The sequence below is a fragment of the Pangasianodon hypophthalmus genome, chromosome 27 (assembly GCF_027358585.1).
Source record: "Pangasianodon hypophthalmus isolate fPanHyp1 chromosome 27, fPanHyp1.pri, whole genome shotgun sequence".
NCBI classification, from domain to species: Eukaryota; Metazoa; Chordata; class Actinopteri; order Siluriformes; family Pangasiidae; genus Pangasianodon; species Pangasianodon hypophthalmus.
In genome coordinates this window covers 6,428,449-6,446,262 of record NC_069736.1, presented here as the reverse complement: position 1 = coordinate 6,446,262, position 17,814 = coordinate 6,428,449, and the positions used below count along the sequence as shown (strand labels likewise).

General features: G+C 36.7%; 2 protein-coding genes across 3 annotated transcripts in view; one reads left to right on the top strand and one right to left on the bottom strand.

The window, feature by feature from the left end:
• Nucleotides 1-531: 531 nt before the first annotated feature.
• cenpv (centromere protein V) lies at nt 532-8,251 on the top strand. The gene is made up of 5 exons (XM_026922403.3): nt 532-683; nt 2,558-2,653; nt 2,824-2,893; nt 6,337-6,451; nt 7,280-8,251. The coding sequence occupies exons 1-5, from the start codon at nt 670-672 to the stop codon at nt 7,417-7,419; spliced, it is 435 nt and encodes a 144-aa protein (XP_026778204.2). The 5' UTR covers nt 532-669; the 3' UTR covers nt 7,420-8,251.
• The window catches only part of pigl (phosphatidylinositol glycan anchor biosynthesis, class L), a 27,172-nt gene continuing 17,261 nt past the window's right edge, over nt 7,904-17,814 (bottom strand). For both annotated transcript variants that reach the window (XM_026922401.3, XM_053230466.1), the window contains 5 exons: nt 17,615-17,705; nt 14,443-14,510; nt 10,795-10,826; nt 10,069-10,202; nt 7,904-8,491 (listed from right to left, as the gene is read on the bottom strand). In XM_026922401.3, the coding sequence (XP_026778202.3) occupies nt 8,363-8,491; nt 10,069-10,202; nt 10,795-10,826; nt 14,443-14,510; nt 17,615-17,705 (454 nt within the window). In that variant the 3' untranslated portion in view covers nt 7,904-8,362. The remainder of the gene's footprint in view (nt 8,492-10,068; nt 10,203-10,794; nt 10,827-14,442; nt 14,511-17,614; nt 17,706-17,814) is intronic.

Genomic DNA, 17,814 nt, shown 5'->3' with positions numbered 1-17,814 from the left:
AATCCAACCAGGAATGCTGTATCTGTGAGTTGGCAATGCTGCCTGCTGCACCTAAACCATGCCAAATATGCATATTTCAAATACATTTGAAGAAGTAACAAATCATGACTAAAGAATCTGACAGAAATGAATTTATTACAGTAATTATTTCATTCAGTTTACAAAAAATAGAATATATCAAATTATATAATAAGAACATGCAAAAATAAACAGTCAAATTATGATATATAGTGAACTATGCAGAGGGGCACAATGGCTTAGGGGCTAGCAATGTTGCCTTGCATCTCCAGGGTTGGGGGTTCAAATCCCGCCTCTGCCCTGTGTGTGCGGAGATTGCATGCTTTAGGGGTTTCCTCTGTGTGTTCTGGTTTCGTCCCCCAGTCCAAAGACATGCATTGTAGGCTTATTTTCAAATTGTCCGTAGTGTGTGAATGAGCGTGTGTGTGATTGTGATCAGTTGGCACCTTGTCCAGGGTGTCTCCTGCCTTGTGCCCCGAGTCCCCTGGCCTTGATGATGTTTAAAAGTCATTACAATCTGGCAACCCTGTACAGCACTCTGTTAAGGTCTTCTGAAACATTACACAAGCCTTTTGTTAGGAAACCGAGTCCCGGGTTAACACCTTTCATCCTTACAACAGTTGCTCATTACAAAAGAAACTTCAGTGGGATATGGAGGAGAACAGGTAGGGTGTGTGAACAGACAGTAATTCACAGGTCTTTAATTACCACTTTGGACATTTGTAGTAGAAGTGTAAAAGCACTATAAGTAATTTGATTAAATATGTGGTGTTAAATGCGAAAGTGCATCCAAAAATCAGCATGTTGTTAAAACGCCCAGATAGTGTGATTAAGTGCCCATGATCCCTAAAATCACAGTCCAGACCACAGAAATAAAAGTTCATTTTCCTGTAATCCAAGGGTTATACATTTGTTTACAGCCAGGGACCCCTTTAAATGTAACATAAATTCCATGTTCCCCTCAGTACAGACTTATTTCATGAACATTATATAAATGTGTAGAGTAATATTTTGTCTGTTTATTCAGTGCAAATAACTTTCCATCTCTGAACTTTACACGAGAACAAAGTTCAAGTTGTCATTATTTATGGCCATTGTTTATGGCATTACGATTAAACCCAGTCAATTCAAGTGACCAGTCACATAGACTAATAACTATAAGAACTCAATAATAAATACACTCCTGGGCAAAAAAAAAAAAAAAAAAATAGGCCTAGCCCAAAATGGCAAAAATCTTAAACTTTTAATGGTCTTAATAACACATCGTTGGTCAGGAGGTTAGCAAGAATGAAACACACCCGCCACCATTTGCACGTTTACTTTTGCTGCTGTGAACTGTTTGGGGAAAAGCTAGAAACGGAAATTCACTTATATAGTCTTCTTATGACTAGCCTTTTAAGCAAAAAAAAAAAAAAAAAAAAATCCCAGAAGATATTATTGGAAAATTTTGTACGTCCAGACATGCTAGTTTGAATTTTACACATCAAACCTTTTAATCATTATCACGATTTTACCTTTGCATACAAGAAGTCTTAGATTACTCATTAATCAGTAATTAGTCATTAGTCAGTAATTTTTTTTAATATATATATTTTTTTTTAAATTTATTTATTTATTTATTTATTTATTTTGCCCAGGAGTGTATAACAACCTTGATAATGGTGGGTTAAGTGAAATTGAAAATCACAGTTCCCTGGCTGTGCACAGACCTCACTTTAAAAACCTCATCTACCTTCCATTCCTCACCACAATATAACAAAGCCTGAAGAATCACATAATGCAAGTGATTGAACACTTTTGACCATAAAATGCATACTCTCACAGGGCCATGGATTACAATTATATTCCTTTTGTCATTGTATGTAATTATACATAAGTATATGTTATAATAAAAAAAAATTGGGATACTTTAAATTACATTAAATATATATATAAATATCTCCACATATATGCCAGTATATCTGCATACAGGCTATATATACACACTCTCAGAAAATAAAGGTCGCAAACTATACTTTTTCTTGTCGCTGGAGTGTTACTACTGAGGTTACATCTTTTGTACCTTTAGATTGTATCTTTTAGCTGAAAATGTGAATATAGTATAGCTTTAAAAATGACTCATAATTGGATCTTAAGGACCTTTAACGCTTTATTCTAAAATAAAAATACATAGTAGATAAAAAAAACCAGATACCACTGCAGTGGCATGGAAAAGTACAGCTTGGTACCTTTATTTCTGAGAGTGTCTACACAGAATAACATTATGTACAACAGACTGTGTAGACATGAGTGTCTGTGTTCTGTCCACGAAGTCTATCATGGTTAATAAGTCCAGACAACCTCTACATCTACAATTACACTGAGTAGCTATTTGTAGCTAACTTTGCTCTCCGGTTGCACGTTATCGGGTAAATATCTGTCTAAACTTAGAGCCTGCTGGTCATTCTGAGTCATGTAGACTGTGAAATGGTTGTGTTGCAATGGATTGCTGGAGCTGACTGTCTTGCATCCAACGTGACCTCTGAATCATCTTTCCCAGGAAAGCAGGTCTGGTGAAGCACACAGGCGGCTGCCACTGTGGTGCTATCCGTTTCGAGGTGTGGAATTCTGCGGATTTGCACGTATTTGATTGCAAGTATGGGCTTTTGTTAAGGTCAAGAGGCGCAAACAATTCACACTTTCCCATTAAACCTGGAAGAAGCATGCTTTCACTTTGTCTTCAGTTCTGCTTTCTGCACGAAAAGTTCCCTTTTTCGTGCATTGCAGATAAACAGCTGTTGAATAATGATGCCTCTGTGTGTTCAGTTGTAGCGTTTGTACCAAGAAGCAGAACCGCCATTTTATTGTTCCCAAGGCCCACTTTACATTGCTTCAGGTAGGAGTCCAACTCAATTCACAGACATGCAAAAGTCAGGAATTAGTCATGGAAACATTTTTATTGCTGAATTGCCTTGTTTACAATCATTATAAAAACAACTATAGGAATTATCCAAATAATTACTATTACGAATATGTACATATTTATGCAATTCTGAAATTCATATATGTTTTTGACCAAATATTATTCATTTTACAAGCAATTTGAGTTTGCAGTTACTCACACTGACACACACACTGTGACAAATAAAAATGAGAAAGGGAAAAGGAAAGGTCAATAAATAAATAGTGCAGGTATTAAATGTATAGATTTTTTGTAGGTTGGACAGAATGGAAAGTATAGTAACTACAGTATTTTCACATTACAGTATAAATAGGATGTATTGTGGTATAATTATAATATATAATAATGTATGTTGGTATATATTTTATTACTAATATTTTAATTATAATATTGTTATTATATTATTATTATTACATAAGTTTAACAGCTGGACTGGTGAGATAAATTGTCATATGTCATAAATTCAAATTTCTTGTTTTGTGTTTGTCTAAATGTAATTCATGTTTGAAATGAAGTAAAAGAAATATAGATTGCTGTTAATATGTGCGTATAGTAAGTATATATTACAATCATTTGCTTGAGTCTGATACTTTTTGTTGAAGTTACTAGAAACGCAATAATTTGCTCTAGTCTGACAGTGTGATTAAGTGTCCATGATCCCTTAAAATCACAATCCAGACGTCAAAATTAAAAGTAAAACGTTCCTATAATTATATTCCTGTAATTTTTGTTGAAGTTACTAGAAATGTTACATAATCATTTGATCTAGTCTGATACTTTTTGTGAAGTTACTAGAAATGTTACGTAATCATTTGCTCTAGTCTGATACTTTTTCTTGAAGTTGCTAGTATTGTTACATAATCAATTGCTCTGGTCTGATACTTTTTGTGAAGTTACTAGAAATGTTACGTAATCATTCGCTCTAGTCTGATATGTTTTCTAGAAGTTTCTAGAAATGTTATGTTATTGTTTGCTAAGCAGTTAGAATTGACAAACTTCTAGAGTGTGTGAGAACAGGAGTGCTTGTGGGTGGAGCCATAGCACTATCCAAGGGAAGCAGTGGAAAAGCAGGTGGAGTAATAAAATGGATGTTGTTTTATAGCTGTTAGTCAGCTGTGGTTGGAAGAGCACTCGTGTGCGTCTGTGTGTAATGGAATTACTTTTGTGTTGTTTTCTTCCAAGGAAAATAGAGACACCTCACTCGCCTGCTAAAAAGGGGCATTTATTTTCTGCACAGAGGGTCCATGAGCATATATAGTTTTCCTTTTCAGTCTCTTTCATATTTAGCTGCTTCTGAAATTGTCATGGAATATACCAAAATAGTCTGAAATGGGGTTACATTCCCTATTCAGTGTTCAGAGTCTGACCTGTTATAAATAGATAGGGTACCAAACTCTATGAAACTAGTCTAAATAAGAAAAAAAAGATTATTGCCCTGTTAACTGACAAAATAAAGGAAACTCTCTCCTTGAAAAGTCCTTGGCAGTGCTTGATTCACTAATCTACAAATAAATCTGGCATGGTAGCATTTAACGCATGACAGAGATACCGTATCAAAAGCCATTCCATAATTTTTTTGTTAAAACCTTCATGTAAAACCTTTCTAAGTGACACAATTTTAAATTTATACTGATCCTCAAAATATACAGTCAGGTCCATAAATATTGGGACAGTGACACAGTTTTGGTAATTTTGCCTCTGTACACCACCACAGTGGATTTGAAATGAAGCAGTCAAGATGTGACTGAAGCGTAGACTTTCAGCTTTAATTCAAGGGGTTTAACAAAAATATTGCATTAACCGTTTAGGAATTACAGCCATTTTTTTACAGAGTTCCTCCATTTTCACAGGCTCAAAAGTAATGGGACAAACTAATATAATCATAAATATTATACCTTGACTACCTGAAGTCTGGACCCCATGGACATCACCAAATGCTGAGTTTCCTCCCTTGAGATGATTTGCCAGGTCTTTACTGCAGCCATCTTCAGTTGCTGCTTGTTTGTGGGTCATTCTGCCTTCAGATTTGTCTTCAGTAAGTGAAAAGCAGCTCAGTTGGGTTGAGGTCAGGTGACTGACTCGGCCATTTAAGAACATTTAATTTCCAAGCTCTTGGGCTGCTTTCACAGTATGTTTTGGGTTGTTATCCATCTGTACTGTGAAGCACTGTCCTATCAGTTTTGCAGCATTTGACTGAATCTGAGCAGAAAGTATAGCTCTGTACACTTCAGAATTCATCCTGCTACTTCTATCAACAGTCACATTATCAATAAACCCCAGTGACCCAGTTCCATTGGCAGCCAAACATGCCCATGCCATAACACTGCCTCCACATGTTTGACGGATGATGTGGTATGCTTTGGATCATGAGCCCTTCCTTTCCTTCTCCATACTTTTCTCTTCCCATCATTCTGGTACAAGTTAATCTTGCATCAGAACTGGTCAGGCTTTTTTTAGAGGTTTTTTAGCAAAGTCTAATCTGGCCTTTGTGTTCTTGAGTGTTACCAGCGGTTTGCATCTTGAGGTAAACCGTCTGTATTTACATTCATGAAGGTGGCTCTTGATTGCAGACTTTGACAATGATAGGCCTACCTCCTCCAGAGTGTTCCTGACTTGGCTAGATGTTGTGAAGGGGTTGTTCTTCAATAAGAAAAGAATTCTGCAATCATCCACTTTAGTTGTTTTCTGTGGTCTCCCAGGCCTTTTAGTGTTGCTGAGCCCGCCAGTGCATTCCTTCTTTTTAAGAATGTACCAAATTGTTGATTTGGCCCTCCTAAAGTTTCTGCTATCTCTCTGATAGGTCTGTTTTGGTTTTTCAGCCTAATGATGGCCTCCTTCACAGCTACCAAATGCAAATTCAACACTTGGAATCAGCTCCAGACCTTTTATCTCCTTAATTTATCATGATATAAGGAGGAAACAGGCCACAGCTGGCCATGAAACTGCTTATCAGTCAATTGTCCCATTACTTTTGAGCCTGTGAAAATGGAGGAACTCTGTAAAAAATGGCTGTAATTCCTAAACGGTTAATGCGATATTTTTGTTAAACCCCTTGAATTAAAGCTGAAAGTCTACGCTTCAGTCACATCTTGACTGCTTCATTTCAAATCCGCTGTGGTGGTGTACAGAGGCAAAATTACCAAAATTGTGTCACTGTCCCAATATTTATGGACCTGACTGTACATTCATACAAAAGAGACCAATAATGATTTAGATCCATAAATACTCAACAGTAGCTGGAGGTTTCTAGAACATACTGGAACTGTTAATTATTTGTAATGTTTGTGAGTTCACTTGTGTCACCAAATTATTGCTAAACAGATATTTTTCATTCATTAATGCAAAACTTTATTGACTGACTGACTCATGTGTTTCAGGGCTCAGCGAACATAACCACGTACACATTCAATACACACGCAGCCAAGCACACCTTTTGCAAGATATGTGGCGTGCAAAGTTTCTACACACCCCGATCGAATCCTGACGGCTTTGGTAGGTCACACAACACATACTCAGACACACAGACATGCACTTGGGTTCGAATTAGGAAAATAACGTGGCTGGCAGTAGAGATGGTCCAATAATCAGGCACATGATTACAACATATCAAAATTCATGATTGAAATCAATAGATCAATTTCATATTATTATTTTGAGTGCCATGAAACACAGTTGCTGTGAAAGCAACACTATGTTAGGAATATAACACAATGGGCATGTGGTTATAGAAAATAATCAATTACTATTTTCCAATAGCAGCATGTCCCAATGTGTTGTATTCCTTGTATACCACAGCAGTTTGACAATGATTATAATTACAGAAGACACGTCATACATTTAATCAGTTTATGTTGTGGAAGGTCCACAGAAAAAACCCAGTTCACCCCCAGAATTACATACAGCTTATTACTGAGAAATCAGAAAGCACAAACTCCTCTGTCCTGAAGACTTTCCTCTGGAGGAAAACGTACTGACTTTTAGAAAGTGCTGACACTGGAGAATGCTTCTGTAAATGTTATATAAATTGTTAAATAACAGCATAATTTTAATCCAATTATTTTAACCCAGTTATTCTTAGATTCTATAGCATGTCTGCTACGGTGTAAATTGTAATACTGTGAACCGTGTTAAAAGATTAGGCCGTTATTGAGATATGACCTTAACACCAACATATTTTTGGTTGTCAACAAATTTGCTTATAGATAATCAATAGCTGTTAGTGAGATTATATGTGACGTTTGTAAGGTCATAAGGTTTCTATTTGGAAATACCATATTTATGACTTGTGTATATGTATTACGTGTCATGTTTTAATTCTAGGTGTGGCTCCGCATTGCCTGGACCCTGGAACTGTAAAGAGTGTGATGGTTGAACATTTCTGTGGGGAGAACTGGGAGGAAAGCATGCAGAAACACAAAACTATCAGGAGCATGTCCAAGCCTACAAAAGAAGCCAAATAATCTATCAATACACAAATATGACCTTTAAAAAAATGATTAATCATTAATTTAGTTTTGGTCAGATTTAAAGGATAAGCTACACTAGCTACCTCTAAAGCAATGGTTCTGAAAGTAGAGGTATCACTTGGGATAATTATGAGGCCATCTCTGAGTTAATACAGGTGCATAAGGCACAGCTGGAATAGAGAACCTCTGTTTTAAATCGCATATTATTGTTGAATTACTCATATTCTGTAGTGTTTCACACACTGTGTAGCATGGTGAGATGGTGTGCATGCTAACACACTTGGAAACTAACACAGGTATTTCCAGAGAAATAATCATCAAGATTTATCAGCATCACTTATATGTGAAAAAAAATATCTGACTAAACAGTCAGTCAGATTATAACAATCTGTTGGCTGTTATCTGTTGGTTGATCTGTTGATCCCCATGTTCATCTGGTTAAATCTTAGGATTTTAATGAAATAACAGTGACACAAACTATTTACAAAGTGTATTCAGGTATACAAAGTTATTTGGTACAGTACACAGTCTTACTCTTGTGCACAGCAGATTAAAAACAGAACAAAGTCTTAAGCTGCTTTCACACTGCATGTTTGGCTGTATATATGGTTTTAGCAAACATTCCACGTAAGATGGAATGAAATGTTTAAATAATGTTCCACTTGAACAGGTTATGTAGTTTTGAAGGTATTTAAAGTCCAAGAATAACTGAACTGTGGAGTGTGAAAGTGGTATTAAAGTAGTAGTGTAAGAAAACACAGAACATGTAACAGCTGTAAACATTTTTAAACATTTTTTTAAATAAAGCAGAATTTCAGTAAATTGATTTTTGTGTGTGCAGGGCATTGATGAAGGATGAAATTGTAAAAAATTGTGAAAAAAAATCAGTGCTTTAGTTTGGACAGTCACAGTGTACTTTCATTAGAGATCATTCCTTCTAGTAGAACTTCAGATCCTTTTTCTCCACGGGCACGGCTCGGAAGGTGTTGACGAACATGTAGCGTGAGAACAGAATGTAGAGACGTCTGAACCAGAGGAGCTGGGAGCGGTGACGCAACATGGCCTCCTGTTTGTGAAAGAGAGATGGCAATTAATAAAGAGCAAACCTACAGGTTTCAGCATGCACACGCAGTCCAGTCGTGTTGAGAATACTGGCAGTCTCCGCACACACACACACACACACACACACAGAGACACAACTGCCAGGACTTAAAATATAACCATCTACATAATACTGGGTACCTGAGCACAACCTGATTAGACCTTCAGCGAGGTAAATGTGTCATTCCAAGCTGGCTGTTAAGGACTGGTTAATAATTACACACCTTATGATTGTAAGGGTTTTCAGTTCCAGTAAGTTCCATTAGTTCACTTTCCTTTCCAACATTTTGTACAGAATGTAAAGAACTCTGATAACGGCTTCTAGGCCACTTACAGTGTTCCGGATCATATTTCCTTCAAACAGCTTTTGAATTCAATTCAGATTTCAACTTCAATCTTTAACTTAGGACAAGAAATGAAAGGCACAACTTATTTGGGAACTTTAATACAAAGCTTCCTTGGTGAAGCTCCTTCCTGAGTCTGGTTGAGAAGATGGTGAGAGTGTGTAAAGCTTCATCAGGAATCCTGTTAAAAATAGTTTTCATTTCATTTTTTTGGTCATTGCATAATTCCATATGCACTATTCATAATGTCTTATTTATTATTATTATTATAAAAATGTGGAAAACAGTAAAAATGAAGAAAACCCTTTTATGATGACAACTTTTGACTAATAGTGTATAAGTCTAAACTTTCCAGATGTCACACACTGCCTTCTTCACAACAGGTTGGGAGATCTGAGGGGCTCTGCAAACCTTTGGCTTCTTTCTTCTGGTTCTTTTCAAACTATTTTTCTGTTAATTTCTTTTTCTGTGCATTTCTTCCTGGATTTTCTAATTTGCACCAAGGAACCATGGTGGATTCAAACCTTTTCTCAACTCTATGTACATAAACTCATTCATTTTGAGTCACCTGTAACCCTATATCACTGTCTATGGTACATAATCCATAATTTGAGTCTAATAATAAGCAAATTTCCAAATGTATTGTTATTTAACTAGGAAAAAAAATTATAATCATTGATATGGTAAAGATTTCTGTAAAGATTTTCGTATTTAATTTATGTATTTTATTTATATATAGCACTTTGTAAAGTCTTCAGAATAAAGGACTTCACGGTTTCTAGGTAACGTGACAAAATGCATTTTTTTTGGTTTTATTAATTTCTAGGACAGAAAAAAGAGAGGCTGGTGATTGAACGACTGTTTATTGCTGCTGTAATGTAAATGAAACTTTTTTGTTGACATTTCACAACATTAATCGTAACTATAGATGGATAAGAAGTACAGTGTGTTGTTCTCTAATAAACAAAAATTGTTAACAATTGCTGTGTTATAAGAGGAATAAAACACTACAGACGGAATGACATCATGACACACCCTCATTGATTATTTTCATATAACACGCCCTGTTGTGTTTTATTCTTACACAGCATACAGTGTATAATATATAATGACATATCGTAATAAAGAAATCAGAATAGTTATACATCTTAGTAAGGCATGATGTGAACCTGTTTAGAAGCTCACTTTGTTTCCTCACCTTAGCTTTTTTGTATTCGTTTGGTCCTATGATGCAGCAGAAAGACGAGGGTAAGAGCCAGCTGATTGGCAGCTCAAAGATAGACAGATACTTCCTGAGGATGCTAATCGTATGGAGGGAGAGAACCTGGCAATCTGTGAGGGGAAAAAAAAAAACAGTGCAAATTAGATTTTGAGAAAAGGTTTGTCCAGGCCAAAGCAGAGCGATTCAACAGTGTCCCCTGGTGGAACTTTTTCACTAATGCTACCTTCACATGCTTCTCAAGCTATTTCCAGCGTGAGAAGTTATAATTATGAAACACTGACCTCTCTCTTTCTAGCTTCTGTACAAATGTACATAATGGAAACAGTGGATACAGATGATCAATGTCTACTTAAAGTAAGTGGTGTTTATAAAAATAAACAATCACCTACAATCACTGAAACCATCCTTTCCTGCATCATGTCAAGTTGTAAACCTGGGCATTAAAGTAGTTTCTGAAGTTTCCACTTGTTATTACAACTTGAAATTATGTTCATGTGCATCTTATATGTCCGCAACTCAAATTAGACCATAATTCTGATAGCACATGCACGCAGCATAAATGCACTGAATAACAGCAAACAACAGGTGGCGCAATTCAACCAGAAATTTCAACCCAGGGTCGCTCTCTGCACTTTTACACACAGCTGAAACAAACTTTAACAGAAATACAGTATGTAATACAAACTCACATATATGACTTACCTTCTGGTATTCTTCCAACAAATGCTAGATGACTGAATAGAAGAAGAAAAAAAAAATAGAAGCCAGTATTAAATGTGTACAAAAATTCAAACAACAAAGATGAAGATAAAATCAGAAATACTAAACTAATACTAAAAAGTTGAAAGTTAATACTGTGAAAAACATTGGAGGGAAAAGGAAGGCGTACAGGGGTTCATTTAAATGCATATTAAGTGAACAGACACCTTTCTGAACCCTTATGAACTCTCTCGCTCTGTGACAAGCAGGCACGCATACGCACACACATACATGTGATTAGAGGGAGCTCTAAATCCATAACCAAGTTCCTGGAAATCTCCATGGTGTCCTGGTTTGGCCCACCACAGTGCCACCTCCCTCTCCGTCTCTTTCACCCAGCTGACCAAATCCGAGATCAAATTTGATCCATCAAATGACGTCTACAAAACGCATATTGTATTTTATGTACTTTTGGATTTACTTTTTTTTTTTCTTTTCTTTTGAATAGCCCAACAACTAAATAAATAATAACTCTAAACACACTTCATAAATACTAAAGACGTGGTAGTGCTCAAGCAAAGAAAAACAGCTCACCACAGTAATAACACTTTCATCTGACTCTCTGAGCTCATTCAAGAAAAACACTAATCCTGGCTAGGATCCAACTGGGAGAGAGGTCAGAACAGTGGGAGCATACTGGGCACTGCAACACATGGATGTTAAACTCGAGGACTACAGACTGCAGAGTTTCTCATTTTACCTTATTTATTACACCAGATTCAACTACCAACGCCTTCATGTTTTAAATTTTGTGTCTTAGAATAAAGAAAAATAAATCTCTGTCAAAAAAGGCATACTCTGCTTATTACTCATACTAAAAACCTGCTCAAAAGCAGTATCTAGTACACAACAGTATGTATGAATATTTTCAGTGCACCAACAGCTGAGTTCACAAGCTAAATTCCCAAGTAAACAACCAGAGCTGAATCAAAAGCTGAAAATGTCAGTTTCAAAAGAAAAGCTAACAGTGACAGCACCGATACATGTAAAGACGACACTTATACCTTGCTATGCTTTCGTCTACTTCATGTTGTAGTGAAATGAAAGCTGCAAAAAATGTACCTTAGCTAATTTAATGCCAGTGTGAACAAGCTAATGCTAACAGATCATTATTAGCAATGGCTAAACAGCTTGTTTGCTTGACTGCTGTGGCTTTGTCAGTTATTACTAGATTTATACATTTAATCATCAAAAATTTTCCTTAAAAGCTCCTTACTTCTTAATGGGCTGTCATGGTTTACTCAGCACAGTACAGACATTTAGCCAGTTATGCTAGCTAAGCACTGCATACTATATTTCATAGTAATATGAGAAAAAGTATGCAATATACAGTACACACTTGTTAAGTTTGTGGAAAACAGGTAAGTCATATTGAACATAACATCTGTACATTACAGTTAACTGAAAGATTTACCTGAGGCAACAAATTTGCTATGCTAAGAAATAGTTGCTATCTGGCTAGCAATGGCTATCTTGTCAGGCTGAGTTTTCATTTGTTACTTTGGCTGCAGTTATTCTTTTAAAATTAATACTAAAGTCTAAAATGGTTTTTACTACTTTAAAATTATTCTTTGCTGGCTTAAAGTTTGGGTCTTTATAACTGTAAAGCCATTCTGTACAAAAATTAAGCGGTCTGAGGTAATTCAGACGGAACTGCCTCCATTCATTGCCTTGCATAACTATTCACCCCCCTTGAACTTCACCAAATTATATAATTTCATAACCTGGATTGAAATGGACCTAATCAGGATTTTCACTATTTGATTTACACAATATGTCTAACATTTTAAAGTGCTTTTTTTTTTTTTTTTTGCACAGAAAAAGCAGATATTTGCTGGTTGCATAAGTATTGACCCCCCTGGGTCAATACTTGGTGGAACCACCTTTGGTTGCCATCATATAGGTCACCCCCCAATAATGGCTTTTTTCTCACCATCTATAAAGCCCAGCATTGTGCCATCTGAGCTATGGATCACCCCAGCTCCTTCAGAGGTACCCTTGGCCTCTTGGTTGCTCTACTGGTCACTGACTTTTGGTGGATGGCCTTATCTAGTCTTGTCATATTCTTTCAAATTCTTTGTAAATAATGGACTTAATAGTGCTCTGTGGCATGTTCAAAGTTTTTGCCTTATGTTTTATAACTAAATCCTGATTGATAATTTCCCAGAAATTTGTCCTGGATTTGTTTTGATAGCTATGTTGTCTTCATGATTCTACTTGTTTAGTTATGTTCTTTAACAAACTCTGGGGCCTTCCAGTAACAAGTGAGATCATGTGATACTTTAAATGTACAGAGCTGGATTCCATTCAACTAATGATATGATTAGTTGAACTGGTTGAGCCAGAATTAATTTAGGGGTTTCACATGTCACATGCAATCACAAATTTAATGTTTTTTTTTTTTAAGCAATTTTGCCAACTATATTTATATCACCCCACTTTAACATTACATACAATTTTATGTAGATTCATGACATATAATCCCAATTAAGTACTAGGTGTAACACTACAGACTGTGGAAAAATCCAGGAAGGTGAATACTTACGCAAGGCACTGTAAGTTACTTTGACTGACAGGTGGTCAAAAGGCTGTAGTATACCAAATGATAATTCTTGCATACTATTTGCAAAGAATAATATGAAGTATACTGTATACAAGTGGCATTTCGAACTCAGCCTCAGCAGAGCTGTGGCCTTCCAGGAATAAGGTTTGAGACTTCAGCTGTAACCCCACTTCACAGGTTATGTAGTCCAACTTGAACTGAATGAAATGGGATGAGTAAAGTTGAATCAACAGATTCAAATATTGTCATATGTCAGAATGTGTCCATGTTCCAATACAGCCATAAAAACCTCTTCACTTCCCAGACCACTAACCCTGGTTGCTGTTTGCCATCTTCCCAATCCAAAAGGAAGAAAGAAATGAAGTGTGTAATAAAGTTGAGAACACGCAGATGGCTGTGTATTACCACTTCTCCATGCTGCTGTAATGAGGACAAGATTTGGACGAGACAAAATGCTTGGCTTGCTCCCTTCCGACCAACCATTGCTCAATAACCAAACACGGATTTCTTTAGTGTGCAATTCCGTTGGGGCGTATCGCAGGAACGCTGGTCGGGTTTTTATCTCTGTGATTCCAGAGAAGTGACCTGTGCTTTGGGTCACCACTGCCTTATCTTCACTGGGGATTTGAACTTCATTAACCTTGTACAGAGGGCATCATTGGGTGTGAGGATATGGCGAGTTCATCGGACAGTGAATCTGTATGTGTATGAAGCGATCAGCAATCAAAGGCTGCACACTTTAAAAACTTTTCCTACTCATGATGAATTGCTGGAGTAACAGATAAAGCTGTCTTTATCTTATACACCTAATTTTGATGGTGCAGTGTCTTATTACTGAATTCCCTCACTCCTGTTATTAGCTTCCTGCTATCATTTTCCACATATATTAGATTCTATATGTAAAGATTTATGTCACGAACGAATCAAAGTGAAATAAATGAGTCTTCATTATTTGGGTTGAAGCAAATGTTCTCCCTAAACACAAATGAACTGAAAACTCTGCTTGAGTAGGATGAAAATAAAGCTACCTGAGTGCTTTGTAGATGGCGATGTGATTGGCGTGCCCGCTCACTCCTCCCTCATCAAATGTCAGCACCTGTAGAGACAGTCATAATATTAGATCGGAAAAATGGGGACAGGTAAAACATGTTCGGCAATCACTGAAACATTTGACACATTTCATAACGAGTACACGCATGGCAGGATTAGCTTATGTATGCCTTGTGTAAGAAACATTTTATATGACAACCCAAGAAAATGGGCCAAGGTTCTTTTTGCCACAAAAGTGTTACAGACTGTTCAAATTTAGGACTCACTTCATAAAACCTATCACAGCTTCTTGACAGCCTGTCTACCATCTGTAGAGGCCACTAAAACTGAATGGAACAAAAACACTTCATTATTTTAGATAAAAAAAAGGAAAAGCTATGCAAGGTGTGTTCCTGAAGGGTTCTATTCCTCTTGTACCCCAGCAATTTGCCAACAATTTCCATTTTTTTTATTAATTAAAGAATGACACATTGTACTTTTTGTCCATTATAGTTATGTTTAATGTTCTGGAACGTCCATGTTCCTGTTATCACTTCCATTACAATAGCTATAAACCGCCTTTTTTCCCATCTCTCAAGACAAAAATAGCAGCTTGTCATGTTAGGGAAACTGTAAATCATGACGGAAAACTTGGCTTTACCTCCGACTGTTACAAAGTGTTGGCAATGGAGACTCCTTCCAAGCTAAATTTCTTACAGAAAACTTCATCATATCAAGAATTACACATCATTTTTTTAAAAATCCATTTATGTGCAGTGTTCAAATTACAAGTCCCTATTTAAGCTGTTACTACAGAAACAATAACGTATTAGAATAAGCGCGTCAGTATAAACTTTGCAGCTGGAACTTCCACTAAAGCCATGCTGTTATAGAAATTACCAGTCAGAATTGTGAGCACTAATAATCAAACTGTTATAGCGCTGAGACTTCAGGCTTCAGGCTTTACTTTTTTGTTAACTTTTTATTCCTTGCTAAACGAAACATACTACATTTCATACACTTCTTCACATGCCCCAGAGCGTATGAATTACAAATGCAATTCAAATATGCTCCAGGTGAATTTCAGTACCCCAAGCTAGATGTAAATATTGTATGTAAAATGAATTGCAATATGAACATAACACTTGGCATACAAGTGCCAAGAACTGACATTTAAGTGCTTTTCCTATTTGTGCTGTTTCATTGCGGGTTGGTGGGGTTAAAAAGATATGATAAAAATCTGAGATAATCCGCTGAAGATGCAGCATTTTTGCCAAATGTTGGTTTGGCAGGGAGGCAGAAATGCACGGCATGTGTTTTTTCACACCAGAAAGTTGGGAAACCCCGTCTGTTCCTGATACAGCAGACTTGAGTTGGGCCTTTCTGCTGGGGATGGGTACATGATGAATTTTTAGACTGGGAGGGAAACGGACATAATAAGAGAATTTGGTGGAAATGTAGAAAGTTGCCAAAGCAAACAGGCTGAGGGAAGCGGCTTCTACAGACACGAGGTGGGAGATTATATGACAGAAATCCACACATTACATAAAGTGGAGCAGAGCATTTGTATGAGGAGGGTATATGAAATGGTCATCACCTCCATCCAAAAGTAAACATGCTGTGGTCAGTGTATTGATCCTATTGCCCTTTAATTGTTCCATTGTGTAAAGTTTGTCTTGAACCATAAATACTGAAACACAGACAATGAAGGGCCAGATGCAAAATTTTTTTGCAATGACCACAATATGCTACAATAACAGCCTTTTGCCACTAAACTTCATTTCATATGTGAAATCAAAGCAAAATAATGGCTTTTGTCAAATTGAGGATTTGCATGTTATGCTTTAAATAAAAATCATAATAAGCTTGTTAGGAGTGTGACTTGGCCCGGCAGGATGGGAGGGACACTGGCTTGGTGATGGTGAGTTTGCGTGTTTACATATGCTCAGGGAAATATCAAACTGGAGTCGTTTCGTAACAGTGCTTGCTCTTTCAGCCCATTTGTTTGTTGTTGTTTGTTTATGCAAGTCTTCCGTGCTTGGGCTTTTAATCAGAGCCTTAATGGCTTGCCAAGGAGAGAGAGAGACAGAGAGAGAAAGAGAGAAAAGAAAAAAAGGCAGGAGTTGTATGGGATAAAAAAACAACAAAAAAAAACTTTGTTCAGATGTTGATTTGAAATTCCACTTGGGAAATTTCCTGGAACGCTTAGGCAAGCCCGATAAAAATCTCTGGGTTAGCTTGCTGGCGGCCCAGGAGAGGCCAGGAGCATTGTGGGATATTAGTGTGTGTAATTAGGGATAAATACAGATGGCGGATGTCATGCTAGACTCTATGGATTAACTAGACTGGTCGATTAATTAAAGCACCCCATCTTCCTGCATAAAACACAGCCATCCATGAAGCAGTCAAAACTGCGGTGTTGAAAGTTGTTGCTTTACTTTTATTCTTTAAATGTAAATGACTGGATGAAGACCTGATCTTCAAGATCTTCTGCCAGATGTTCAAGGCAGTTGGTTTGTCATATACAGATGGGTGATAATTTAAAGGAAAAAACCGTGACAGAACACTCTGGTGACACGATTTGGGTACAGTTGTTCCCTTAGAGGAAAGAACCACTGCAAATCAATACACGGTACTGATTATGTAACAAAGAATAACATATAATTGTTGATTTAGTGAAGCATTCTTTAAGAAGATGTTTAACTGCTATAACGTAAGTAATAACAGAAGCCAACTTGTTCCCACAACATTAACTATAAACAAGGTGTGTCATGTTGTTCTTTAATAAATAAATAAATGTTAGCATTGGCAAATTACTGTGGTATAAGACGAATAGAAAACTTTGGGGCATGCTGGTATTGGAAAATAATTAACTTTGGGGTGGTAAATCAGCTAGCTTCACATCAAGCCACGTCACACCACCCCTTTGTTGATTATTTTCCTATAACAGCAAACCCGTTGTGTTTTATTCCTTACTCAGTGTCAATTGTTCAATTTCTTGTTTAGGTAATTTACCAAGACTATCTGAGGAAAATGTTGATATTCCTGAAAATTTAGTACCTTTCCATTATCATAGTGTTATTACACTGTCTGTATAAAAGCTACATTTTTCGTCTGAGTCATTAGCTAGTAAATGCATGGTGTCTATATTTCCCAAAGTAAAGTTCTCACCAGGTTAATGGAATAAGTTGTGATGTGTTTAAGGATCAGTGATGCGGTCAGCGCGATGCTCCACTCAGTCTTTGGGTCATCCTGCAACTCTCTGTAAAGGGAAAGAGAGAAAGAAATGGCAATATATAACACTGACACCAATAATAATTACTTATGTGGTAGATGTGCAATTTTATTACTTACTGGCTACTCTGACTAAC